Genomic DNA, 27,582 nt, shown 5'->3' with positions numbered 1-27,582 from the left:
TGTTGAGACTGGGCCTGAGTCTGGGGTGGGCAGAACACCTGAACTGAGTGGCCGGGCCCTGGCGGAAGGAGAGGTGAGGACTTTCCGGACGGCACCTCAGGCCAGCTAGCAAACCTGCACAGGAATCCACCACAGGCAGGATTCCCATCAGGTTACCAGAGATCAGTGGAGCCCTGTTGTCTCTTTTGTTTTTAAACTACTGTGTGTCTCAGCAACCGTGAGGTGTAGATGGTGCTTCCAAGGTCATACTTTCTGAAGTAATAAATGCCTTTTGGGTTTCTTGCTCTGAAAACTTGCCCTTCAGGTAAGAAATACAATCCATGCTCTAACTTAGGGGAGGAGACTGTGTAAACCCCTCACTGGGGTTGCTTGAAAGGGCAGTGGGCGCCCTGAGCTGACTGTGTGTTTCGTTCTGCGGCAGAACACCTAAACAGAAAGCTAAGGAGGAGCCAGACAGAGATGCGAGGCCCGGAGGAGCTCAGGCTGAAATGAATGAAGGAGAAGACAAAGTAAAGACTGACTCTGTCACTTACCTCTACCTGATCCTTACGTTCCCAGTTGGTGGGGAGAAATGGCGTGGGGTAGGGCTCTGTGTTCAGCTCCAGCCCTCCCTGCCTGTGGGGTGGCGCTGGGCAGGTCAGCTGCTACCCTTCCTGGGGGTGGGTGGCTGTCACTTCATGTCAGCTCCTGATACATAGTGTTCAGTTGTCTGTGTATCATAACGGTGGGCAGGGCCTCTGTGTGTGCTGGACTAAGGTGTTTGTGGAGCCAGCTTCTCTTCAGAGCTTCTGCCCTGAGAAGGCTTGACGTGTCACCCCAGCTACATGGTGTCATCACACTTGTGCTGCTTTACCAACCAGTCAGTCTCCTGAATTCTTCTGAGCCTAGCTCCTCCCTTCCCAGCCAGCTTCCCCAGTTCAGCTAAGCGAGCACATTTAAACCCTAAAACACTACATTGATCCAGGGGTGGGCCTCTGTAAACGTCCTGGGCAGCAAGGTTATCCACAGGGCTGTGAACTCCAGGGGAGGGGGATATACCTGCTGGGGGCTGCAGCACAGGACTCCTAAGCTCCTTAGCAGTTTGATCCCTGTCTAAGAGAAGCCAAACGAGGGTGGTCCCAGGATTGTCTCTGGTTTTCTGTCTGAGATCTAGAGAGCAGAGCCAGAGGTCAGACTTACTGGGTTGTGAGCATTCTCGCTTCCAGCGGGCACCCCTTCTTGTTCTATGGCAGATGATCCTTTCGGTGTTTCCTCCAGCTTGTTCTATCTAACATCTTATTGTCTCTCGTCTTTTCGTTTCCTCCAGCTTGTTCTATCTAACATCTTATTGTCTCTCGTCTTTTCTGTCTGGATATTCATTACCTTACTGTCAGCACTCGCCTGGCACCCCTTCAGATCTAGAGAGATCTTAGCGGTGCTGTCAAACCACCAATTTTCCTCACACGGCAACTGGCAGGAGCTTTAGACCACACAGCCAGCACTTTTGCCTCACGGCAGAAAAGGACAAAAGGATCAAACATTTGACTTTGTCTAATATTGTTGACTTTTCTTCTGTTTTAATCTATGTGTACATTTCTCGCTTTATAGAGGTGAGCTGCATATCAGAAAGGTAATTTTCGTACGGAGGCTTAGCTGTTTTTAATGAGTTGGTGACCAAGTCAGGAATTCCTACTTCTACTTCTTTCCCATACTAGATTCCGAAGTTTAGTGTTGTCACCCCCTACCCCACTCCTACTGTCCCAATGCCTGTCTATATGACATCTTCACCCCTGACCAAACGACAGATGGAGCTGTAGGCATTTTGGCCGACATAAGCAAAATGGCTATAATATTCCCTTTTACTTTGAGCTATCCTAGGACAGGGGTTGGTAAACTATGATCCATAGGCCAAATCTGGCCCTCTGCCTGTTTTCATAAAGTTTTATTGGAACACAGTCATACCATTTCACTTATGTATTGTTTCTGGCTGCTTTTGTGCTACAGTGGCAGAACTGAGTAGCTGTGACACAGGTCTGTGGCTTGTAAATCTGAAAATGTCTATTTTTTTGCCCTTTACAGGAAGTTTGCCAACTACCGGTCAACTCTTGTTTGTAGGCGTTAGGGAACTGAGTTAACATTTTTGAAGCCTCATCTCTACCCTATAGACCTGCCCAGATTTTCCTGTTCTCTCATTCCACAGTGCTGCAATCATTAACTGATACTTCGGGGTTTTGTCTCGCTCTTGCTCAGAAATTAATTTTCCCCCCTTTATTTCTCCACCCACACTTTCCCCTCTCAGGATGAAAAGAGGCACAGAAGTCAACCCAAAGATCTGTAAGTGGTTAAAATGCTTGTGCTTTTGTGCTGTGCTTTGTGTAATTTAAATTAGCGAAATAACTGTTGGAGATCTGTGATGTAGAGGTTTACAGGGAATTGCTGGTGCTATTGGAAGATTGGATCAGTTTGGGCGGGGCTGGATACGAAGTCAAACTCTGGGCCCCATCTTACCTGATACCCTCTGCCATGTGGGTAGTGCTCCCGTCACTGCACTGTCACGTGTCTCTTAGTTTCCAGCACCTCTCATCAGGCCCCACGTCTGAGGGTCACATGGGGCTTCTGAAGGGTTCCTTTCAGGATCACGAGTTAGTGACACACCTTTGGAGCTACTGTGACAAGGGGACTTTCTTCTTTGGATGGGAAGAAAGTGTCTTTTTGTTTGCCAGATCTATTCGGAATAGTTTGCTTTTCTGTAGGAAGGCATTAGTTTGTCATTTTTTATGTGAATTGGCAATATCGTTTTGTTTTTTTTTTTAAGCTAACATCTGACTTATTTGTTTATCCAATAGAGCTAGCAAACGGAGACCAGAAGAAAAAGAACCTGAAAGAGTAAAACCACAAGTTTCTGATGAGAAAGATGAGGATGAAAAGGTAAGGCCTAGTTTTTTCAATTCTACTGTGTTTCATAATATCCCATTGGCTGGAATATGTTAAAGTGATTTTTAAACAGTTTTTCTTATGGAAACATTCACACATACCCCAAGGTAGGCAGAAAAGGGTAGCAAACCCTCACATTCTCATCAGCCTTCAGCAGTTACCAACCCATGATTAGGCATGTTTCACCCAAGCCTTACTCATTCTCCTTACCCTCCCTCACTCTGAAGATAAACAGATCCCAGATGTATTGCTGAAATATCTACAGAAGTCCTTCTAAAAGGAGAGGAGTCTCTTCTTTTTTTTTTCTTTTTTTTTTTTTTTTTGCGTTACATGGGCCTCTCACTGTTGTGGCCTCTCCCGTTGCGGAGCACAGGCTCCGGACGCGCAGGCTCAATGGCCATGGCTCACGGGCCCAGCCGCTCCGCGGCATGTGGGATCTTCCCAGACCGGGGCATGAACCCGTGTCCCCTGCATCGGCAGGCGGACCCTCAACCACTGCGCCACCAGGGAAGCCCAGAGGAGTCTCTTCTTAAACACCACCACTGGGCTTCCCTGGTGGCGCAGTGGTTAAGAATCCACCTGCCAATGCAAGGGACACAGGTTCGAGCCCTGGTCCGAGAAGAACCTACATGCCGCGGAGCAGCTAAGCCCGTGCGCCACAACTACTGAGCCTGTACTCTAGAGCCCGTGAGCCGCAGCTACTGAGCCCGCGTGCCACAACTAATGAAGCCTGCACGCGTAGAGCCCATGCTCTGCAACAAGAGAAGCCACCGCAATGAGAAGCCTGTGCACCACAACGAAGAGCAGCCCCCACTCAGTGCAACTAGAGAAAAGCCCGTGCGCAGTAACAAAGACCCAACTCAGCCAAAAATTTAAAAAATAAATTAATTAATTGAAAAAAAAATCACCACTATACCATTATCATAGCACAATAATATAAAAACCTAATCTCCGTTCGGATTTCCCTGATGGTCTCCATTGTGTGTTTTACAGTTGGATTCAGGACCCCAGCAAAGTCTATATAATACACTTGTTTCCTGTTTGTCCTCAATGTGTCATCTGCAGTTTCACCCTGTCTTCTTACTTGCACTTGGTGGAACTAGCCAGCTTACCTGTAGTGTCTGTGGGTTCTCAGGCTTGACATATCCCTCCAGCCCTGTCCACCTGCAGACCAGTAGTTAGGACCAGAGGCTTGACCAGAGGCAGGTCTCTTGTTTCCCAGAGTACTTCTGAGGTGATGCTGTGTACTTCCTGTTACATCATACCATAAGGCATGGTTATCTTTTTAAGGTGTTAGGATTGATCATTGAGCTCAGGTGCCATCTGCCTGATCCATCCATTATAAAGTTCCCCATAGCTTTTCACCTAATGTTTTTAATAGTCATTGCTTAAATCCATTATTTCACTGGGAGTTACAGATTGTGATAGTTGTGTTCTGTCATTCCTTCATTTACCCAAAATAATTCTAGAAATAAATTTTCTCTTATATTAGTCAGCAGGGGCCGCCATAACAAAATATGACAGTCTGGGTGACTTAACCAACTTAACTTATTTTCTTACAGTTCTGGAGACTGGAAGTAAAAGTTCAAAGTGCCAGCAGGGTTAATTTCTGGAGAAGTCTTTCTTCCTGGCTTGTGGACGACTGTCTTCTTGCTGGTTCCTTACATGGCCTTTCCCTGTGCAAACACGTAGGGAGAAAGAGAGCTCTGGTGTCCCTTCCTCTTTATAAGGTCCCTGGTCCTATTGGATTAGGTCTACACCCTTGTGACCTCATTTAACCATAGTCACTTCCTTAAAAGCCTCATCTCCAAATACAGTCACATTTGGTGTTAGGGCTTCAATGTAGGAATTGGGTGGGGGGCCAGGGACACAACTCAGTCCATAGTACCCCTCTTCAATTATATACTTACTCTGAGGTACCACTTATACAGTAAAGCTGTGTTTTTTTTGTTTGTTTTTTTAAAGTGGTCTTATGAGTCTTTTAAGGAAGTCTGGTTATAAGAATTTTGTTTAGGGGCTTCCCTGGTGGCACAGTGGTTAAGAATCTGCCTGCAAATGCAGGGGACAGAGGTTCGAGCCCTGGTCCAGGAAAATCCCACATTCCACGGAGCAATTAAGCCTATGCGCCACAACTACTGACCCTGTGCTCTAGAGCCCGCAAGCCGCAACTACTGAGCCCACTTGCCACAACTGCGTGCCTAGAGCCCGTGCTCCACATCGAGAGAAGCCACCGCAATGAGAAGCCCGCTCACCACAATGAAGAGTAGCCCCCGCTCGCTGCAACTAGAGAAAAACCCGCGCGCAGCAACAAAGACCCGACACAGCCAAAAAATAAATAAAATCAATAAATTTATTTTTTTTAAAAAGGAATTTTGTTTATAAGACTAGACACTGGAGATGGCTTGGGTCTCACTGGTTCTCTGACTCTCTTCCTGCCTCTAACTTTTGTGATAGCCATGTACATTTTGTGATAACCTTGTACATTAAATTCTTAAGCATTACCCAGATGGAAAATACTTTTTTACCCTACACTCTCTTGTTTTCTCCATTTAGGAGGAGAAGAGACGCAGAACTACATGCAAAGAACCGTAAGAACTTATTTTTGTCTTTATACAAAGCAGATCATAATATTAAAATGGTTGTCCTAGAAAGAAAGATAAAGGGGCTTTTAGTGAATTCTGGAGCAGCCTTAGCTTTGTATGTGATGGAGTGTGAGCACAGGACAGGGATGTTCCAATTCTGCCGTGTGAGGCAGATCCCCTCCTCGTGGTAAAGATGCTCATAGCCTCACACCTTGCCCCTTATGCAGCATCTGGTGCTCATCTGTGTCTGGTGGATCAGGTATAACTTTGATGGCAGATTCTGATATGTTGTGAAATGACTAAAAAAATCTTCTGCTTGGTTCCCAGAACTGAGAAGAAAATGGCTCGAACCAAAATGGCAGTACTGTCCTCCAAGGTAAACATATATCTGGGAGTAAAACCAGTTGTGCACCACTAGTGCGATTGCTTGGGGCTGGCTCTCTGAGCGCCGTTTGTGTTCATGCTTCCACAGACTGATCCTCTGAAGTGCATTGAGTGCGGACAGTACCTGGATGACCCCGAGCTAAGATATGAACAGCATCCCCCTGATGCAGTAAGTTCCAGCTGTGTTTTCAGCCTTATGTTGATAGTTTCCTGTCTCTTGTGTCTCTAGTTAATGGTCAATGTCTCTCAGGTGGAAGAGATACAGTTGTTGACAAATGAGAGACTGTCCATCTTTGATGCCAATGAATCTGGCTTTGAGAGTTACGAGGATTTTCCCCAACACAAACTGACCTGCTTCAGGTAACTGATATGCCTCTGCTTTATCGTAACAGGGCATTTTCCTAAAGACACCTAAGTTTTTAATATCCTAGTGAAGTTTTTAACACCTAACCTGCAACATTTCTTAAGCTGCTCACACAAGATACGGGCCAGCAAGCTGGTAGACGTCTGGTAGACGATTGCTGGTGGTGGTGGGGCGGGTGGGCGGGTGGTTACAGCTCTACCTGTTAGCTCTTCAGCAGGTGAGCATCCTGGAGCTCATTCAGGTGAGGGCCAGCTATTTGCTAGGTCCTGCCCGAGGTGCTACAGATGCAGCACCTCAGCTCCCTGGTCTCATGGAGGCAGAACAAAAGTTAGGCCTGTCGGGTAGTGATACCGTGACAGATGTGAAAAGCATGGGGAGCAGAGAGTGGGTGGGGGTAAGTTGTTTAGAATGGAGAGGAAGGGACTGGAGCAAAGACCTCAGTGGCTTAAGAACAAGCCGAGGGGATAGTGAGGGAAAGACACCAGGAGAAGGGAGCAGCACGTGGAGGCTGGGAGGTGGGCACGTTGGCCAGGGAAGACTAGGTGAGAGGCTGTGTGGCTGGGGTAGAGGGACTGGGATGAGTGGTAGGGGAACAGGGCCCTGGGGAGGGGCCTGGATCCTGCAGGGCTTTTTGCAGGCCGTGGCAGTGATGCCGGGCTCTTCGGCCTAGAGGTCCATGGCGTCTGGACTGTACCTTTGGAAGGGCTCAGATGAGCCTGTGAGTGAGCAGAGCCCCCGTGCTCTCCAGCCCCCTTGGTTCCGTTCTGTCCCCCTCACTGGAGGTGCTTCACTTTGCTTCTTGTGGGAAATGGCTTGGCTCCAGGACCAGCCCATGTCTTCTTTCAAGCTTTGGCACGTGCTTTTCCGCTCCTTGGACCAGAGAATAGTAGGAGGGGTGGGTGGGCCGCCTGTTGTAGCCTCAGGTGGAGTCATTTCTGGGCAGCCTTTCCGACGCTCCTGCCCCACAGTGGGTTGGGGGGCTCTGGGCCCAGGGAAACCCCAGTATGTTTCTCCTGCAGTACTCTGTACACTCGCTGTGGTTGGTGGTGTCTCCCACGCTCCACGCTCAGGATCCTGATTTGTAGTGGAATGCTGGCCATCTACCAGCGATCCCCTGGCTCAACCTCTGCCTGACAGCACGGGTGAAACATGCTGTTGGCATGGCTGACGTTCATGGCCTCATGCTTCCCTGTGGCATTCCTGGGGCAGAGGCTCAGGAGAACCAGGGGCCGGGGCCGCTGTAGTCGGGAGTGTCAGGGCTTGGGGTCTCCTGGCCACTCCTCAAGAATGGGAGGTTGGGAAGGGGGCAGTAAGAACACACTTCCTAGGAATGACATGCCTTTGCAGCATCAGGCCATTGGAGCCAGACCACCTGGGTTAACTAGGAACTCTGTTTACCTCTGGTACTTTGGCTGAAAGTGGCAGCTGGAAACAAGCCCTTCCTGTGAACCAGTGGGTCCTGCCCCTGCCTGGGACTTGGCACTTCTCCCTGATGTCACCTCTACTGAGGGAGCGTGTGGACAGCCCATCAGGCTGGGCGCTGGATCCTCCTCTTCTGTGCATCCACGGTGTCCTGCCCTCCCTTGGTCCATCTTTCCCACATCTTCGGGTCCTGATGGCAAGGCTGTGACCCGTGTCTGCCTACCATGCCTGGTAGGGGAACTCCAGTCAAAGTGGTCATGTTTTAATTTTTTTAAATTGTGTGAGAGTCCAAGATGTGGATTTTTGGCTTCCAAGGGCCTAGGTGGTGGGAGCGTGGTGGTGCTCTCAGACCTGCACGGATTCCATGTGACCCGCCTGGACTCTGAGGGGTAGCACGGCACTCTGGCCTCGAGACCAGCATGAGCAGGTTCATAAGCAGAACCCACCCCAAACCCGTGATTTTCTCAAGTTTGGCATCCTGCTTAATGATGCACATTCTCTCAGATGTCAAGGAGCATCTCTAGGCAGTAGATGCCCTTAAACTTGAGCCTGAACCCCCAGAGGGAGGTGGAAGTCCTTCCTTCCAATGTCCTTGATGTACCTCACCTTTTTTTTTTTTTTTTTTTTTTTGTGGTACGCGGGCCTCTCACTGCTGTGGCCTCTCCCGCTGTGGAGCACAGGCTCCGGACGCGCAGGCTCAGCGGCCATGGCTCACAGGCCCAGCCGCTCCGCGGCATGTGGGATCCTCCCGGACCGGGGCACAAACCTGTGTCCCCTGCATCAGCAGGCGGACTCTCAACCACTGCGCCACCAGGGAAGCCGTGTACCTCACCTTTTATGCTGTTGTATAATGTGCTTCATTTTAATTTTTTTTTAATGAGGTGAAAGTCACATAGCACAAAATTAACCATATATGAAATGTTATGAAGCAGTAAATCCACAGGAACAAAGCAGATTAGCAGTTGCCAGGGGTGGGGAGGGGATAGGGAGTGACAGCTCAGTGGGTGTGAGGTTTCATTTTCAGCAACAAGAACATTTTGGAGCTAGAGGGGATGGTTGTACAGCTCTGGGTAGGATGTGTTTGAGAAGCCATTGTTTCTCCACTAGCAGCTCACAGAGGGAGGGTGTAGCAGGTGGTGCCCTTGTGAGATTTCCCGCCATCCCACTATCAGTCTCGCTGACCTCTCCACGTTGCCTTTTCAGACACTTCTACTCTTGATACCCAGGTGGGCGAATCAGGTAGAAGCTGTTTGGGTGAAAGAACACTGTACTGAGCCAGTGTTCTGGCAACCAAGGAGACAACTGAGTCTAGGGACTGCACGTAGTCCACCTCGTGTCTGAGCTTGACTCTGTACTTCAACCTGCCTTTGGTCAGCTGGTAAATCCACTCTGTCGCCTGTCTAGCGTGTACTGTAAACGAGGTCACCTGTGCCCGATCGACACCGGCCTCATTGAGAAGGATGTCGAGCTCCTCTTTTCTGGTTCAGCAAAGCCAATATATGAGGATGACCCGTCTCCTGAAGGTAAGTGGCACGTTCCAGGTTGTTTGGGACAGTTTACAAACAAAACTTTGAGATGAGAGCAATATTCAACTGGAACTATTGCCTCTTAAAGTTAGGGCTTGAGACTGGGCTGTGAGCAGCTACGAGCAGACTCTGATGGCTCCAGTAAGGACTGCCCGGCTTGGCTGATAAGAGGTGTCGGCTCAGGTGGGCACTCAGTGCCACTTTAACCCTCCTCAGTTTTTGAGAGGCATATTCTTAGTCTACTTTCCTTTCAGGAAACTTTTTTCCCCCCTTTTAGGTGGTGTTAATGGCAAAAATCTTGGTCCAATAAATGAATGGTGGATTGCTGGCTTTGATGGAGGTGAAAAGGCTCTCCTTGGCTTTAGCACCTGTAAGTATGTGACCAATCGTGGACTCTTCTGGGAGCTGAAAGGGCCCTTCGCTCCTGTCTTTCATAGGGCTTGGTTGGGCTCTGGGAAGTGTCAGGCTCATGTGACCATGTGGAAAGCATGTCAGGTTTGAATGGAATGGGCCCTTTTTTTTTTTTTAAGATTTATCATTTACTTATTTTATTTACTTTGGCTGCATTGGGTCTTTGTTGAGGCATGCGGGCTCTTCGTTGTGATGCGCGGGCTTCTATCTAGCTGTGGTGTGTGGGTTTTTTCTTCTTTAGTTGTGGCATGTGGGCTCCAGGGCACGTGGGCTCTGTAGTTGTGGCATGGGTTCCAGAGCACGTGGGCTCTGTAGTTTGCGGCATGTGGGCTCTAGTTGAGGCGTGCGAGATCAGTAGTTGTGGCATGTGGGCTTAGTTGCTCTGTGGCATGTGGGATCTTCGTTCCCTGCCCAGGGGTCGAACCTGCATCCCCTCCATTGTAAGGCGGATTCTTAACCACTGCACCACCAGGGAGGTCCCTGGAATGACCTCTTATATTAGCTACAACTGGCCCTGGAACTGACCCTCTGGTATAAAAGCAGTTCATGTTCTTGCAGCTGAAACCCAAACTGAATTCCAAAAACCAGAATCGAGCCAAAGGAAAGCCACTTGGCCAGTCTCCGTCCTCCAGCTGGCTCAGACAGGCCCCTTCTGAATGAGCTAACTCTGGACTGTACTTCATGTTTTTTGACATTTGGGTACAGAATGACTCTTAGCCTGTTATGTACGCCTCGTAGCCTCATCCCTGCCCTTTGGCCACTGTAGCTGCCATCAGGTTCAAACTGCTCTCTTAAACATCTATTCACTGCAGCATTTGCCGAATACATTTTGATGGATCCCAGCCCAGAGTATGCACCACTGTTCAGCGTGATGCAAGAGAAGATCTACATAAGTAAGATAGTAGTTGAGTTCCTGCAGAACAACACTGACTCAACATACGAAGACCTGATCAATAAGATTGAGGTAAGAGGTTAAGGTTATTCACAATATGGGATTCACACCTATTTATATGAGATGTGCTAGAAAACATGTTCAGAGTCAGCAGAAATTGTTTATTTGATTTAGACCAGTTTTGCTTAAGCCTAAGGGAAACCTCTGATTTTTTTTTTTTTTTCCTAAAAGACCACTGTTCCTCCTTCTATGCTGAACCTGAATCGATTCACAGAGGATTCTCTCCTTCGACATGCCCAGTTTGTGGTGGAACAAGTAGAGAGTTATGATCGGGCTGGGGACAGTGACGAGCAGCCCATCTTCCTGACCCCCTGCATGAGAGACCTGATCAAGTTGGCCGGGGTCACCTTGGGAAAAAGGTAAGGATGCAGCAGGAATGAGACTGAAGACGTGAGACAGAAGGCAGAGCATCCTGTGCGCTCTTCCCAGCCTGCTAACACCATGGAAACTCTCTCCCAGGCGAGCTGAAAGGCGGCAGACCATCCGGCATCCTGCCAAGGAGAAGGACAGAGGCCCCACCAAAGCCACCACTACGAAGCTGGTCTACCAGATCTTTGACACTTTCTTTGCGGAGCAAATTGAAAAGGATGACAAAGAAGACAAGGAGAATGCCTTTAAACGCCGGCGGTGTGGCGTCTGTGAGGTAACCTTGCCTGCTCCCCTTGTAAATCTCTGAGGAACTCACTTCTTTCTCTTTCTGGCTTGAGATTTTCACTGCTCAAATGTGACCCCTAACACAGAAGCTAGAAGAAAGAGTTAGTGATCTGGGGGGACTTGCCTTTCTTCTGGGACGGCTGTCAAAAGAGGCGTGCTCGGGCACTTTGCCGTCAGCACCACCGTTGTTGCAGAGGAGCCTGGCCTTCTGGGTGCCTTTGCTCTGGCTGCGTCCCACTGTGTCCTCAGGCCCTGGTGTAAGGGCAGAGGGAGTGACTGCCCCACAGAGGCGCTGCTTCCTCCAAGTAGGGACATCCACCCAGGAGCCTGCCTTGTCTCATGGCATCAATTCCCTGGGGAAGTGGGGACTTTGTCCAGCTTAGCTTTGAGGCCTGAAAAGACCTCTCTTACTGAATTTTTTAATATATATTTACTTCACTCTAGAGGAATTAATCCACCTAATTCCATGACCCAGGGATCAGGTCTGTTGGGTAGGCCATAAAGTTCGTTTGGGTTTCTCTATCCAATCTTTTGGAAAAACCCGAACGAACTTTTTGGCCAACCCAGTGTTTTGGTATCTGTTTGACTTAATTTGGATGAAAACTTAAATACAAAAATACAGCAGCTGGGGCTTCCCTGGTGGTGCAGTGGTTGAGAGTCCGCCTGCCGATGCAGGGGAAGCAGGTTCGTGCCCCGGTCTGGGAGGATCCCACATGCCGCGGAGCGGCTGGGCCCGTGAGCCATGGCCGCTGGGCCTGTGCGTCCAGAGCCTGTGCTCCGCAACGGGAGAGGCCACAACAGTGAGAGGCCCACATACCGCAAAAAAAAAAAAAAAAAAAAATACAGCAGCTGCCTTCAGAACTGCCCTGCATTCACACTGGCCACTGACTTCAGAGTGTCTCCTTTGTCTTCAGTGGCTGCCCTTAAATAGGAATTTGCATGTCCTCACCATTCTTGTTGTGGTTTTACTTTATTTAATCTAGCACATATGTACCCAAGCTTTCAAAAAATTTTTTAAGAAAGTATACGTAAACTGGAATCTTTCACAGCTGTTATGTGTGTTTGTTTGTTTCTTTTTCAAATTGTATTCATGCACATTTTTAATTGAATTCTCACAATACCCCAGTAGGTGAGTCAGATATCTCCCAGAGACAATGTTAACATGACATATTCAAAGACATGCAGAAGCCAGGAGTAGAAGTGAGCTGGAACACTCCTTACTGCGGTGCCCCCAATTCCGTGACTAATCTGTGTCTGCCACGTGACCTTCAGTATCTCCGCGGGAGCTGTTTGGAGGTCACACTAGTTAACACTTTAACTATTCCATAATATTTCATTGTGACTCTTCCAGCTTATCCCTCAGTGATGGGCAACTTGATATTCTAACGAGGCTTCCTGTGACTCTTCTCTACTTAGAAGCAGAATTGCTGGGGTATAGGTCATGTACTTAACTTTGATCTGGAACAGTGTTCTCCAGAGTGGGGTCACCAAATTATCCTTTGAGCAGTGCGAGTTCTCATTTCCCCACACCTGTCCCAGCACCATGTGTCAGGCTTAACCTATGCAAACCTCGTATCTTGTTCCTAACTCTTACTTCCCTTACTTCTAATGAGGTTAAATTTACAGTTTTTAAATTCACCAAAAACTGGTTACCAGCTGTTACTAATGACTGTTTGATTACTTTTTAAATGTGTTTTAGATTTGTCAACAGCCTGAGTGTGGAAAGTGTAAAGCCTGTAAGGATATGGTTAAATTTGGTGGTAGCGGAAGGAGCAAACAGGCTTGCCAAAAGAGGAGGTAGGTTTGGCCAACGCTTGTTCTTGAAATGGAGGAAAATGCCAGCTGATGGCAAATAGGCTTTGTGTGGGACAGCTGGGTTGGCAGGTACAGAGCAGTCGGGGTCCCTTTGTCTAGCGCTGTCACCAGGCCTGTCCCTGTTTTCTAAGTAAAACACCTTCAGTTGGTTTTACTTTTTTTTTTTTCTGCCTGCGCCGAGAGGCTTGTGGGATCTTAGTTCCCCGACTAGGGATTGAACCCGGGTCCCAGCAGTGAGAGCACAGAGTCCTAACCAGTGGACCGCCAGGGAATTCCCAATTGGTTTTACTTTTAAAGAGGACCTTGCTTATAATAACTGACTTTGTAGGTGTCCCAACATGGCCATGAAGGAGGCAGATGATGATGAAGAAGTGGATGACAATATTCCAGAGATGCCATCACCCAAAAAGATGCATCAGGGGAAGAAAAAGAAGCAGAACAAGGATCGGATCTTTTGGGTTGGAGAAGCTGTCAAGGTAATCCAGGAGCAGGCTCTCAGTCGTTTTAGTGCTGCCCTTCTGAGAAGCCAGTTGTCTCGTGGTATCTCGCTGCCAGACGTCTTAAGCAGCCTGAGCCCTGCAGCTGAGAAACCTGCCCATTTGTCCCATGAGCAGAGCAGAGCTGGCTGAGAGGCCGAGGCCTGTGGTCAAGCACCTGAAATGCATTTTTTTGCTTGTACGCCCAAGGACTCAGTTTTCATCACACTCCAAAATGGGCTTTTAAAAAATATATTTATTTATTTATTTTATTTTATTTATTGATTTTTGGCTGCGTTGGGTCTTCATTTCTGTGCATAGGCTTTCTCTAGTTGCGGCGAACGGGGGCTACTCTTTGTTGTGCTACACAGGCTTCTCTTTGTGGTGGCTTCTCTTTGTTGTGGAGCACAGGCTATAGGTGCATGGGCTCCAGTAGTTGTGGCACGCAGGCTCAGTAGTCGTGGCTCTCGGGCTCTAGAGCGCAGACTCAGTAGTCGTGGTGCACGGACTTAGTTGCTCCATGGCACGTGGGATCTTAACGGACCAGGGCTCGAACCAGTGTCCCTTGTGTTGGCAGGCGGATTCTTAACCTCCACGCCACCAGGGAAGTCCCCAGAATGGGCATTTGATACACTTCTTGGGGTGTCAGGCTGGTTCCCCTTGCAACCTTGTTTTGAAGAGAGCCTTCACAGTCCTCTCTGGCCTAGGAGTAGGTGTTTGGGGGCACTAGCAGACCGCCTCCCGGGGGTTCTGTGGCTACCTGCCTGTCTAAGGGTCAAATCCTTTACTGAAGCTGGAGAGTGAATGTCATCTCAGTGTTGTTCCCTCGATGTCCATAAGCCAAAGATGGTCAGTTCCCTCAACAAGCGTGAGGCCTACCCTGCTGGATGCTGCTCTAGGCCTAGGCATAACTAAGCCCCTGCCTGTGACACATGTACTGTCAGGAGGGCGGGGGGCAGGAAGGGTGTTGGGGCCACGGAGGCTTCTTGGTGGGGCAACATCTGAGCTGAGACCAAAAGGTTGGAGAGTAGCCAGTGCATGAAGGTCTGGGGAGGAACCAGAGCACAGGCCCTGAGGTGGGACCAGCTTTCCTTGTGGGAGAGAAGGAAGGAGGTCCGTGTGGCTAAGGGAGGTATGGGGAGTGGGGTGCAGTGCTATTACAATTGAATGCTAGAATCCCATTTGCTGCTGACACAAGAGGGCAAAGGTGGTGATAGAGGGATGTGAGCAGCCTTTGCTGCAGGCTTCCAGCCAAAGAAGTTGGATGTTCTCTATAGTAGCCAGGCTGGTAGAGCTCACGGCTTCTTGAAGAAATTGTTATGAGTGATACTTTCCTACAAAGTAACAGGAACTCGCAGGTCAAGCCTAGCACGGATCTTCAAACCCATCCTCACCTGAAATTAAGCTCTTGTTTTCAGACCGATGGGAAGAAGAGTTACTATAAGAAGGTATGCATCGACTCGGAAACCCTGGAAGTGGGGGACTGTGTTTCTGTTATTCCAGATGATTCTTCAAAACCACTGTATTTAGCAAGGTTTGTGTCCTTCCCTCTGCTTGACTTCAGCCCACACTTTCTGTTGAGTAAGTAGGAGTGCCTATTTGTAAGAATAGCGGCAGCTCTTTGCCCTATACTAAAACCAAAAAATACATGTCCCCCAAGCAGACTCGGTCCAGATCTGCCCGTCAAGCTAGAACTCTTTTCCCGCCCCCTCTTCTGGCTCCAGGGTCACGGCGCTGTGGGAGGACAGCAGCAACGGGCAGATGTTTCATGCCCACTGGTTCTGTGCTGGGACGGACACGGTCCTCGGGGCCACGTCGGACCCCCTGGAGCTGTTCCTGGTAGACGAATGTGAGGACATGCAGCTTTCATACATTCACAGCAAAGTGCAGGTCGTCTATAAAGCCCCGTCGGAAAACTGGGCCTTGGAGGTGAGTGCCTGGCGCCCTTTGTGTGCCCCTCCTCAGTGTGTGGGGTCATCGTGGCTGACGGCAGCCTCATCCCTAGGGAGGCGTGGACCCTGAGGCCATGATGGCGGAGGATGACGGAAAGACCTATTTCTACCAGCTTTGGTATGACCAAGACTACGCAAGATTTGAGTCCCCTCCAAAAACTCAGCCAATGGAGGACAACAAGTACAAGTGAGTGCCGCGACTGGGCTCCTGGGCTCCTCTGTCGGTGCTCGAGGACGCCATGTGTCTGCATGAACCCCTCGAGCTTTTCCTGTGCTTCTCTGCTGGGTTTGCTTTCCCCACGTCTTCTGATCGTCTTCCTCACCAACCAAAGACCAGCCTGACTTGGTTGCAGTGGCTATAAGTGTGTGGACAGCCTGGTGGGGAGTGACCCCCTCATGAGAAGCTGTCCCATCCAGGGACAGGATGTGTCTTTCTGGGTTCCTCAGTGTCTGTACCACAGATCTTGTGTCTTTTCTCGTAAGTGAGACCTTTGATTCCATTTTACTCGAGCTGGTGGGGGAACGCTTTTAGGGAGGCTTTTGCTTCTTAAAAAGTGTTTAGTGCTCCACATCTTCCTTTCTAACCTTGGTGCCTCACTTGTTTTAACTAAAAGTGGCAGCCAACACCTCCAGAGCGAGCGGTGTGTGACAGTAAGGCTGACAGGGCCGAGGCTAGGAGGGCTCGCTGCGGTGCCTCTGGTGTTTCTCCAGTCAACCTGGGGCTGCCTTTTGGCTTGATCTGTTTTTAAGACAATCTCTAACTCTCCTTTTAAGGGTTTATTAACCAGAAATAATGTTGAATTTCACCAAATACCTCTTCAGCCTTTAGAGATAATAGCGTGAGCCTCCTCTGATGTTTTGAGTTCCTGTCTTTACCACTGTCTGCATTATCGCTCGTGGTGGATTCTTTACCATATTCTAAATTGTTTGTTAATGTCTTAGGATCGACTACTCAAAAGTGGGGTTGGCTTGTCATTTTCCTATTGTGTGTATCTCTGGGCTTTGGTCCCAAATAAGTGCTTTCAAAGCGTGAACATAAAAATGCAGGAAAGCCACTTCCTCCTAACATCTGTAAATTCTTCCTCTTGGTCACCAGAGTCTGGATTAAGCCAGTGGCAGCTGCTTGTAGTCACTACCAGCCACTTAAGCACCTTTGGTTTCTGTCCTTCACTCCTTCAGGTTCTGTGCAAGCTGCGCACGTCTGGCTGAAATGAGGCAGAAAGAAATTCCCAGGGTCATGGAGCAGCTCGAGGACCTGGATGGCCGGGTCCTCTACAGCTTAGCCACCAAGAACGGCATCCAGTATCGAGTGGGCGATGGCGTGTACCTCCCGCCCGAGGCCTTCACCTTCAAGTGAGTGCCCCTTGCTGCAGTCAGGGCCAGGAGCTCTGGGCCAATACAGAGCTGGCTCCACAGTGTCTGCCACCCCGCAGCCCAGTACCTGCTGCTGCCGAGCTGTCAGTGTCGTCTGGGGTGAGCAGACATTGTCCAGCCTTCCAGTGCAGAGTGACTGTAATTCTGTGGCAGTGAAGCTGTCTGTGAAAGAAGTCAGACAGAGAGCCCGCTGGCTAAGGGAGAGCGTTAGGGTCAGTGGTGGGTTCCTGCCCAGCTGGTCATGGCAGAGACCCCCCCCCTCCCAGTTCCCATCTATCAAGTGGGGAGAGGAGTGCCTTGCCTGCCAGGCCCCTAAGGAATAAGTGAGTTAAAAGAAAATGGCTTATTAATACAGCGCCTGGCTTAAAGTAAAGGCTGACTGTGAGTTACTTCTTGGTAAATGGGAATTGCATCAAAAGACTTCCGGGACTTCCCTGGTGGCGCACTGGTTAAAAATCCACCTGCCAGGGGCTCCCCTGGTGGCGCAGTGGTTGAGAGTCCGCCTGCCGATGCAGGGGACACGGGTTCGTGCCCCGGTCCGGGAAGATCCCACATGCCGCGGAGCGGCTGGGCCCGGGAGCCATGGCCACTGAGCCTGCACATCCGGAGCCTGTGCTCCGCAACGGGAGAGGCCACAACAGTGAGAGGACCGCGTACCACACACACACAAAAAAATCCACCTGCCAATTCAGGGGACACGGGTTCGAGCCCTGGTCCGGGAAGATCCCACGTGCCGCGGAGCAACCAAACCCGCACGCCACAGCTACTCAGCCTGCGCTCTAGAGCCTGTGCTACGCAACAAGAGAAGCCACCGCAATGAGAAGCCTGTGCACCGCAGCGAAGAGTAGCCCCCGCTCGCCACAACTAGAGAGAAAGCCCACACAGCAACGAAGACCCAATGCAGCCAAAAATAAATAAAATTAAAAAAAAAAAAGACTTCCACATCAGAGGATTGATGCTCTTCGGGGAAAAATCAAAGCCACAGATATTGTCCACACTTGATCCATTCCTTGTTCGTTCTAAGAACTAGTGCGTGGTTGGATTTACAACCAACATTTTCTGAGCTTAGTCAGCTCAGTTTCCTGACTTGCAATTCCATTTTCCTCGAGTCTTAATTGGAGCCCAGTCCCCGTTCAGTCACTGTACATTACAAAACATCGGTCCTTCCAGGCCCGCACAGTGAGTGTGCATCACGCCCTTTAGCTCCTGTTTTTGGCCTCGAAGGGGAGGACTTCCTGTAGTGCTGTCTACCAGGTGCTCCTGGCACAGCTGAAGTGAGAGCACAGGTGTTTAGGGACACCTTTGGAGCCCGTCAGACTTCAGGGGGTCTGACGGGAAAGCACAGCAGCTGCCTTCCTGAACTTGAACTGCAGTCTTCAAAGTATGCAGCCCTGCGGTCTTGGCAGCTTGGCGTCTGATTTGCTGGCCTGAGTTAGCCAGTATGTGGTCAGGCCAAATTCGGCTTGCCCAGACTGCAAGTCTTCTCCCCATGCCTCTCCCGCCTTGCCTCTGGGTCGATGCCTCAGTCAGAGTGTAGGCTGTGCCATGGTAACAACTCTAAAATCACAGAAGTTTACTTCTTGCCTGTACTGTGTGTCCATTGTGGTTCAGGCAACTCGGACTGTTGCGTCACTCAGGGCGCTGGGCTGACGGAGCCCTGCCTTCTCAGGAGTCGGCAGTCGGAGGCGAGGGGGAGCACGCTGGAGGCTCTCCTGGCACTCAGAGCTCCCACTCCAAGTGCTTGTGCGTCCCTGCTGCACACACCTGTGGAGCTGAACGAGCCCCACGCCTGCCCTGAGGCTGGGAGCGGGGAGAACCTGAACAGCCTTAGCAACTATACCCGGAGCACAGATGGAGAGTACCCATTTTAAAGTGTGGGTGAGATTTAACTTCTGAATCTGTTCTAAGGCTACTTAGCTGCATTAGTTTAAGGTGTTTGAATTTAAGTGGTTATTGTCACTGCTCAGTCATGCTGAGACTGCTTTTTAAGGCTTCATGTTCAGTCACTCATAACAGTTGCTTCTCTGCAGCATTAAGCTGTCCAGTCCTGTGAAACGCCCACGGAAGGAACCTGTGGATGAAGCTCTGTATCCAGAACACTACCGGAAATACTCTGACTACATCAAAGGCAGCAACCTAGATGCCCCTGAGCCGTACCGTATTGGCCGCATAAAAGAGATCTTCTGCAGCAAGAAGAGCAACGGCAGGCCCAACGAGACCGACACCAAGATCAGAGTCAACAAGTTCTACAGGTCGGTGAGGCCTCCGCCCTTCAGGAGGCTCTGCCTGAGGCGGGGTGCTAACAGCCTACACTCAGTGCTGGTCTAAGAGTTGGGTGGAGGTATCTGTTCTTCTGAGTGTTTCTGATTACCTGGAGGGTACTGAGGATGACTACAACTACATACCACAGCCCTCGCTTTCTCTCTTAAAGCTGCAAAGCTTTGTCCAAAAGAAATCCCTGAGCAGAAGTCCAGAGTGTGACAAAGACAGGCGTGGAATGTCCTGGGCTCTGCCCGAGGCGCCCTCAGAACCCTGAGTTCTGTCCGTGTGTTCTGTCTCAGAACACTGTCCGTGTTCTGCCCCCCTCCCTGTTCCCCATCCCCCTGTTCTTCTCAGGCCCTCTTCCCTGTTCTGGGGTTTCTCTCTGTCCAACATCTTGTCTTCACTCAGTCTTTTTCTGGGATCCTAATAACGGTTAGGAGATAACCTGAAACTAATCCATACCAGATAGGTCTAAGGTTGCTCCATGTCTTAGCTAATGTACGTGGAAGAGTTTTTGAAGTCTTTGCGATAATCAGTTGAGTAATGAGAAAGAACAAGGAATCTGGCTGTTATAGGCGAATGAAGGCAGCTCTAGACATGCTTTTTAACAGGAGACCAGCAGCTGGTCTTAACACAGGACAAGTCTTTTGGGGCTACACTGGGGGCATGAAGAGCAAGCAAACCATTAGTTGAGTTCATGGCAAGGAATCCCACTTAGTCTGTGGTTAGTGCCAACTAAGGGGGTTAGTAATCAAGGTGACTTGCTGGGGTGGGGAATGGTCTTTACCCACCGATCATCTGGGCACTGTCAGGAATGTGCCATTTAATTGCCTGTCAGCTCAAGGCAAAAGAACTAACAAAGACCCTCGCACTCATAGGCCGGAGAACACGCACAAGTCCACCCCGGCGAGTTACCACGCAGACATCAACCTGCTTTATTGGAGTGACGAGGAGGCTGTGGTGGACTTCAAGGCCGTGCAGGGCCGCTGCACCGTGGAGTACGGGGAGGACCTGCCCGAGTGCCTCCAGGACTTCTCCGCTGGTGGCCCCGACCGCTTCTACTTCCTTGAGGTGGGGCCCTGGGCTCACTGGAGGGAGGGCCTTGGGGTCAGACACAGCCCCCAAGAAAGCAGTTTATCCAGAGTATGAATATGTGACATTCAAGTTGTTCTGGAATTTGACACTTTGGGCTTAAAACAGAATGTCACATTGAGTGTCCTAAGGCAACAGCAATTTTTGAAGACTGTTAAGTGGCCTCTGCTGGCCTGGCCAGTGCCTGTGAGTTAGGGAAAGGTTCCTCTAGCCCTGGGAGATGTAGCCCTGCCCCCAGTGCCTTCAGCCAGGGATCCGTGTCCAGGCCGGGGCCATACAGCTGAGCCTGTGGCCTGGTTATTGAGAGTAGAGTCAGCAGTTTGTTGATTAATCTAATCACTCTTAAATTGTTTGAGCATGACTTTTCTGTGATAGGCATGTATCGTTTTAAGATAACCCATGTTTCCCCCAGGTTCCAGTGTGTACAGTGTAACTGTAACATTTGCCTATTTTTAGAATGAGTAGTCCAGGTACTTCAAATAGCAGGAATTTCAGCCACATAAAATGTGTGTATTAGTAGAATTTCCCCCTCATCTCTAATGTAATAAAAATCAAAGCACTTTTTGCTTATGGCCATATTTAGGGAGAAATTAAGTAGATCTTATCAAATTAACTTAAATCGTATTTGTTAGAGAGGGGACTGGTGTTTCTCTTCCAGACTGTTGTGGTTCTTTCCTTCTCAGGCCTATAATGCCAAGAGCAAAAGCTTTGAAGATCCTCCAAACCATGCCCGTAGCCCTGGAAATAAAGGGAAAGGGAAGGGAAAAGGTATGTCGTTACTCCACGGGCTTCTTTTCAAGTCCGTCTCCTATAACTCAATTCTCGTGAATCAGTCAGTATAAAAGAGCAGCCTCTGACGTTACCTCACTCTGCTGCCGCCACCTCAAAATGAGGCCCTCTCTGAATCACCAGGGTGTTTGAAGAGAGCACGTTAGGGCCCTGATCTGACTTGGGACCTGTCTTCCGCAGGGAAAAGCAGGACAAAGTTGCAAAGCTCTGAGCCGAGTGAACTGGAGACGGAAATCAAGCTGCCGAAGCTGCGGACGCTGGATGTGTTTTCTGGCTGTGGGGGTTTGTCGGAAGGGTTCCACCAAGCAGGTAGGCTCCGGGTTTCTCTCCGCACAGCTGCTAAAACTGGACCGGGCGTGTTCTGCCTGGAAGACCTTTCTGGCTCTGGTCACAGTTCTGACTAAAGAGTCTCATGCTACAGGGGGTTCACAGCTCATCTTTGTCCTTGTGTCCCCCAGGCATCTCGGAAACGCTGTGGGCCATCGAGATGTGGGACCCCGCGGCGCAGGCGTTCCGGCTGAACAATTCCGGGTCCACGGTGTTCACGGAGGACTGCAACGTCCTGCTGAAGCTGGTCATGGCCGGGGAGATGACCAACTCCCGCGGCCAGAAGCTGCCGCAGAAGGGAGACGTGGAGATGCTGTGTGGCGGGCCGCCTTGCCAAGGCTTTAGCGGCATGAACCGCTTCAACTCTCGAACCTACTCTAAGTTCAAGAACTCCCTGGTGGTCTCCTTCCTCAGGTAAACAGGCTAGAATTCCCTCTGCGTTCGGTGCTGCCCCAGGGTGACTAGATGGCCGGTCCCGGGGCTGCGCCGCGGGCGTGCCAGGGCCAAGCAGTAACTGCTTTAGCCTTCACACCTGCTGAAGGCGGTGTGCTGAGTGAGACGCCGGTCTTTGCCTTCAGGAAGTTCATGGCTGCCCCTCCGCTAGGGAGAGACCTTGAGAGTTGGCAGGTGTATCTTGACAAACGTCAAGCATTTGGGAGTGGCTTCTGGCAGAGTAGGTCTCCTCCTCTCTCGTCTCTCCCACCTCCACAGCTACTGCGACTACTACCGGCCCAGGTACTTCCTCCTGGAGAACGTCAGGAACTTCGTCTCCTTCAAGCGCTCCATGGTCCTGAAGCTCACGCTCCGCTGCCTGGTCCGCATGGGCTACCAGTGCACCTTCGGCGTGTTGCAGGTGGGCCCCCCGGGCAGGGGCAGAGCGGGCAGACGCGTGTGGCCGGAGAAGGGGCCGAGCAGTCCCTGGACAGCAGCAAGCTGTCTCAAACCGAAAATAGAGCTCAGGGGGACAGGCCACAGGGCGGTAACCTGCAGTGCGGGCAAGGGTTGGGGAGACGGCTGCTGGGCCCCCCTCCCATTCAGCTTCCATAGTGTCTCGGCCTCACTGATCAGCCTTGTTGGCAGCCGTGTTCCTTCCCTTGTGACCGTGGGCTGCCAGGCAGGTGGCACGGCCCCTGGTGTCTCCTCTGGCCGCTCTTCTCCCCAAGTGTTCCTTCATGTGCTGTTTAAAGAGCCGGCTGGGATCGCCAGCAGGGTTCACTCCCGTCTTCTCCAGGGGCTACCGGCCATCTCCTGGGATCTTTCGTCCTTTTCTCCGGTCCCCCCTCCTGTTAGGCATGAGCCCGTGGGTTAACTAGGGGCTCTCCGGTGAGCTCCACACCGGCCAGACGCCCCAGAAAGTCAAGTGCTGCGGACCCCAGCCCTTGGCCCAGCTGATCGGGGGTGCCCACTGACCATGTGTGTGTCTGGCCCTCCCCTGCGCAGGCTGGTCAGTACGGTGTGGCCCAGACGCGGAGGCGGGCCATCATCCTGGCCGCGGCCCCCGGAGAGCAGCTCCCCCTGTTCCCAGAGCCGCTGCACGTGTTTGCGCCCCGGGCCTGCCAGCTGAGTGTTGTAGTCGATGACAAGAAGTTTGTCAGCAACATCACCAGGTAGGAGCACCCGCCATCCTGGCGCCCGTGAGCCTTCCCCGTGATGCCTGGCGCGGGTGGGCCTCTGTGAAGGGGCCCAAGCCGAGGACACAGTGTTAGCGAGGGCCGACAGCACCGCGTCCGGCCTGCCCTGCGAACGCTCTGCCACCTCTGCTCTCGTTCTGACCCCGAGTGCCCTGTGTCCAGGGCAGTGGCCAGAAGCCTGGCCGCAGTCACGGGCAGAGCCCACACTATAGCCTGTCCCCTATTCAGATGGGGTCTGGGAAGAATGCTGCCCCTGTGACCTTGGGCGGCCCTTTGACCCCGAGCCATGTTGCCTTCTCTGAAGAAGACGGTGCCAGCAGTTGGGGGACGGCAATTGTGACTCACACACACGGTAGCTGTGTGTGTCCCCAGAGGTGCCACGATCTGTGCTCTGTTGCAGGTTGAGCTCGGGTCCATTCCGAACCATCACCGTGCGGGACACGATGTCCGACCTTCCCGAGATCCGGAACGGAGCTTCGGCGCAGGAGATCTCGTACAATGGGGAGCCTCAGTCCTGGTTCCAGAGGCAGCTCCGGGGCTCGCAGTACCAGCCCATCCTCAGGGACCACATCTGTAAGGTAACGTCACCTCCATAAAGCGGGGCCTCCTCCCAGCGGCCTCCCAGGAACAGCTCTGTGGTTGCAGCCCAGCGGGGCTTGCGCGGGAAGTGGGATCTAGTCTCGGCCGCCTTCCAGCTCCTTCTGCTCTTGGCCCCTAACCCAAACTCCGCTACCTCAGCTGGCCCCCAGCCTCACACCTCACTGCCTCCTGCTTCTCCTTGCACCCCACCCCCGCCCCAGTACATGGTCCTGGAAAGTGTCAGTCAGAGCTTATACTCTGCCTAGAATCAGGCTAGAATGGTGTGGCTGGCTATCGTCTCCTATGACTGGTCTTGTCTCTCAGCACCACTGTTCTCTGGGTATCTCCCAAACGCACCAAACCCCAGCTCTCCCCGCCGCCGGCTCCTCCTGTCCTGCAGGGCTCAGCTCCGACGTCACCTCCTCAGTAGCCCCGCGCTTGCCCGAAGCTGTCGCTTCACCCGTTCCCCCGTCGTTCCACATCCCCGCTCTGGTGTCTTCATGGCACGTGTGTAACCCCCAGGTTGTCGGTTGGGGTCACTGCCTGTCTCCCACAGTGGGATACAAGCCCCTTGGGGTCCTGGTCACCGTGGTATGCCCAGTGCCCAGTACTATGGCACCCAGCCCACTGCATGTGGTCAGGTGCTCCCCGAGCTCAGCGACAGCTGGGCCTGCTGTACTCTTCCAGGACATGAGCGCCTTGGTGGCCGCTCGCATGCGGCACATCCCTCTGGCCCCGGGCTCAGACTGGCGTGACCTGCCAAACATCGAGGTGCGGCTCTCTGACGGCACCTTGGCCAGGAAGCTGCGATACAACTACCACGACAAGAAGAATGGCTGCAGCAGCGCCGGGGCTCTCCGCGGGGTCTGCTCCTGCGTGGAAGGTGGGACCCCTGCTTGTGCCCTGGTCTCCGGGTGTGGCTTCCTCAAGTTTGATGTGAAGCCCCAGCCCCCTTAGGCTCTGCAGCGGGGCGGTGGGCTCAGGGTTTCTCAGCAGGAGATGCCGGGGCTGCCGCATAGGAACCCAGCAGCCCTGGATGGGGTGCAGACTCGCCAAGCCTGGGTGTCCCTGCTGCGCACGGCTGCTGAGGACAGGGTCCGTGATAAAGCTCTGCCTGGCAAACGGGGACTGTCGGCTGCTGTATCATCCCATTCTGTCAGCACAGCCCCATCGCAGCCCTCTCTTCCAACAGGCAAAGCCTGTGACCCTGCGGCCAGACAGTTCAACACCCTCATTCCCTGGTGCTTGCCCCACACCGGGAACAGGCACAACCACTGGGCCGGCCTCTACGGACGGCTCGAGTGGGATGGCTTCTTCAGCACAACCGTCACCAACCCCGAGCCCATGGGCAAGCAGGTAGGTCTGAGGGCCGCTCGGGCCTGGGCGGGGACAGAGGCACGGGCTTCGTGGGCCGCCTGCTGCCTCTGCGTCCCAGCCCGGGGTGGGTTCCCGTGGCCCCATCTCGTTCCCACCCCCGTCGCGCCTCTCGCCCCCAGGGCCGCGTGCTCCACCCAGAGCAGCACCGCGTCGTGAGTGTGCGGGAGTGCGCCCGCTCTCAGGGCTTCCCCGACACCTACCGGCTGTTCGGCAACATCCTGGACAAGCACCGGCAGGTCAGTGGAGCGGAGTCGGCCTGGGTCTCCTCCCCGCTGAGGAGGGGCGACTGGCACCGCGCACGAAGCGGCCCTGGCGGGAGGGAGACCAGGGGGTCGGGGGTCGGTGGGGAGCTTGACTCGCAGTCACTTCCGAGGGGATGCTGAGCCCCCAGAGGTGGGGGCTGACTGGCCTCAGCACTCCCACGAGGGGATGGTCAGGAAGGAGGGACCCTGTCCCTGGGGCCCAGGGCGCTCCCGGGTCAGGCGGAGTCGCCAAGTGTGTCGGGTGCCCTGGACAGCTGAGGCATGTTTCGCCCAAAGGAAAGTTCCAGTGTATTGCAGAGAGCAGACGAAATACCCAGTGGTGAAAACTCACTGTTGCTAAGGGTTGAAAGGAACCAATAATTCCTCCTGTTTCTCAGTGTGTTCCATTTGGCTGTTAATGAGATGTATTTCCAAGGAATGCAGGCATGTGGCTGAAAAGGCCAGCAGTGCCTGGGGGTCACAGCGAGACCCTCCCATCTCGCCCCCCTGCGCCATCCTGTGTTCTGGGAGCAGAGCTATCAGCTACAAGTGAAACGTAGTAGCTTCCATATCCGGATTCTCAGATTTTCTAAAGCCCTTTAAAGGCCCCCTTCTCTGAGTGGTGCTTGACCTGCTGGTGTTTGGGGCGGGAGGGTGGGCTGGGTGGAAGGTCTGAGCGCCATCCTGAGGGAAGGACTTTGGTGGCCTGCGTGAGCCTGAGACCGGGGGCCCAGTGACCGTGGCCGAGTGGAGGCTAGCGCTGACTCCAGCCGTGCCAAACCACACATCGCCCTCCTTCCCCCCCTGCAGGTGGGTAACGCTGTGCCACCGCCACTGGCCAAAGCCATCGGCTTGGAGATCAAGCGCTGTATGTTGGCCAGAGCACGAGAGAGCACCTCAGGTACGGCAGGGAGCGGTGGGGACAGCAGGGGTATGGCTTTAGGCTCTGAGACTGGGGCGAGTCACCCACCCTCCCTGGTGGCCTCGCGTCTCTCAGGGTTGCTCTGAGATGAGTGAGCGTGTGGGTAAGCGCAGAGCACCGGGGCCTGGCACGCAGTGGGCGAGTGGTCAGATCTCGGGGCGCTTGCCTCTGTCCTGCTAAGTGAGTCTGGGTCAGCTGCGCCCGCCTCAGACGCTAGCCCATAGCCCAGGTGGTCTGGAAACCTTTAGGGAGCACCTGAGCAGTGTTCAGTCTCTGAATGCTGATGCAGAGCTGCTGCAGGTTCTTATGAGGTGGTCCTTTAATGTCAGCGCCTGGGCATTAACGTAGCTCCTGGTTCACGTACCTGATGTGCTTGCCTGTTGCTTCGTGTAACATGACATACGTTCCCTGCAATGACTCTCCCTTTTATTTCTCTTCAGTTAAAATCAAGGAGGAGACTGCTAAGGACTAGTTCTGCCCTCCAATCGCCTTTGTTTCTGGCACCAGAGATCCCCAACGTGCACTGATATTGTTGTATTTTTAACATGTCAATCTGTCAGTTCAGATGTGTTGTACAAGGTGTTTGTGGCCTTGGCTGACATGAAGCTCTTCTGTGAGATTTGCTTATCAACTAATTTGACTTAGTGATGAAACTGTGCAGTACTTTGTCCGTTCTGGATTTTAAAAGTTTTTTATTATGCATTATATCAAATTTACCACTGTATGAGTGGAAATTAAGACTTTATGTAGTTTTTATATGTTGTAATATTTCTTCAAATAAATCTCTCCTATAAATCACCCTGGGTGATGACTCCTGATTTACCAGGGACTTCTGGCCGTCTCTCAGCTGAGGCTGGATGAGAGTGGGCTCCTCAGTGTCGCAGGTGACCCCGCAGAGGCCTCGTCTGAAGCTAGATGTCCCACGCCTGTTTGGGGTGGGGGTGGTGGCCCAGTTCTGGCCAATACGATGCAAGTGGAACTTGCTGGTGCGGTTTCCCAGAACGCCCTTTAAAGGAAGAGTCTTGGACTCCCCGTGGCCTTGTAGCCCTTTGGTTTGGAGCGGGCTGTGATGCCTGGCAAGGCAGCAACTGTCCTGTGACCATGAGGCCAGAAGCCCCATGCAATGGATGGTGGAGCAAAAAGAGTCACTCGTAGCCCTGACCTGCCACCCCCAGGCAGAGCCCTTATTTGCTTAAGCTTCTGGGAGGTGGGCTCTCCGTACTTTCACACTGACTCAGTCCTACTGAATTCTGAGATGAACAACGCTTGTCTTTGTCTTTGGGAAAAGACCTGCTATAAAATGACGACAAAGCAGAAGCAAAGACATGTGAGTCACCAGCACACACAACCCAAAGGGCTGCTGTTAGGATGTCAAGTAACACCTGCCCCACCACCTCTACGTGTGCTTTTAGGAAAGCACTTGGCATCTCAACTGTAACTGTCCATGTAAGTCATGGGTGCCTTAATCATAAGACTAAGGGACTAGGACTTCCCTGGTGGCACAGTGGTTAAGAATCCACCTGCCAGCGCAGGGGA

At 52.0% G+C, this 27,582-nt stretch overlaps 1 protein-coding gene across 4 annotated transcripts in view; it reads left to right on the top strand.

The window, feature by feature from the left end:
* DNMT1 (DNA methyltransferase 1) overlaps window positions 1–26,844 on the top strand; it is a 43,192-nt gene extending 16,348 nt beyond the window's left edge. For 2 of the 4 annotated variants that reach the window (XM_079703144.1, XM_079703143.1), the window contains exons 10-40: window positions 422–509; window positions 2,279–2,313; window positions 2,826–2,907; window positions 5,467–5,501; window positions 5,823–5,871; window positions 5,968–6,048; window positions 6,130–6,239; window positions 9,070–9,188; window positions 9,469–9,561; window positions 10,415–10,566; window positions 10,726–10,913; window positions 11,014–11,197; window positions 12,908–13,005; window positions 13,352–13,499; window positions 14,918–15,033; window positions 15,224–15,428; window positions 15,505–15,638; window positions 16,631–16,804; window positions 18,856–19,077; window positions 19,966–20,158; window positions 20,863–20,947; window positions 21,149–21,277; window positions 21,427–21,709; window positions 22,007–22,148; window positions 22,736–22,902; window positions 23,327–23,504; window positions 24,193–24,388; window positions 24,698–24,861; window positions 25,002–25,118; window positions 25,935–26,025; window positions 26,487–26,568. In XM_079703144.1, coding sequence (XP_079559270.1) covers window positions 422–509; window positions 2,279–2,313; window positions 2,826–2,907; window positions 5,467–5,501; window positions 5,823–5,871; window positions 5,968–6,048; window positions 6,130–6,239; window positions 9,070–9,188; window positions 9,469–9,561; window positions 10,415–10,566; window positions 10,726–10,913; window positions 11,014–11,197; window positions 12,908–13,005; window positions 13,352–13,499; window positions 14,918–15,033; window positions 15,224–15,428; window positions 15,505–15,638; window positions 16,631–16,804; window positions 18,856–19,077; window positions 19,966–20,158; window positions 20,863–20,947; window positions 21,149–21,277; window positions 21,427–21,709; window positions 22,007–22,148; window positions 22,736–22,902; window positions 23,327–23,504; window positions 24,193–24,388; window positions 24,698–24,861; window positions 25,002–25,118; window positions 25,935–26,025; window positions 26,487–26,518 — 4,090 coding nt within the window. In that variant the 3' untranslated portion in view covers window positions 26,519–26,568. Of the gene's footprint in view, window positions 1–421; window positions 510–2,278; window positions 2,314–2,825; window positions 2,908–5,466; window positions 5,502–5,822; window positions 5,872–5,967; window positions 6,049–6,129; window positions 6,240–9,069; window positions 9,189–9,468; window positions 9,562–10,414; window positions 10,567–10,725; window positions 10,914–11,013; window positions 11,198–12,907; window positions 13,006–13,351; window positions 13,500–14,917; window positions 15,034–15,223; window positions 15,429–15,504; window positions 15,639–16,630; window positions 16,805–18,855; window positions 19,078–19,965; window positions 20,159–20,862; window positions 20,948–21,148; window positions 21,278–21,426; window positions 21,710–22,006; window positions 22,149–22,735; window positions 22,903–23,326; window positions 23,505–24,192; window positions 24,404–24,697; window positions 24,862–25,001; window positions 25,119–25,934; window positions 26,031–26,486 lie in introns of all 4 variants that reach the window. The other 2 variants (XM_079703145.1, XM_079703142.1) reach the window with 2 other exon arrangements.
* Window positions 26,845–27,582: the final 738 nt, after the last annotated feature.

The sequence above is a fragment of the Hyperoodon ampullatus genome (assembly GCF_949752795.1).
Source record: "Hyperoodon ampullatus genome assembly, chromosome: 4".
NCBI lineage: Eukaryota > Metazoa > Chordata > Mammalia > Artiodactyla > Ziphiidae > Hyperoodon > Hyperoodon ampullatus.
Note: the sequence above shows the minus strand (reverse complement) of the source record. Positions and strands in the feature narration are given on the sequence as shown.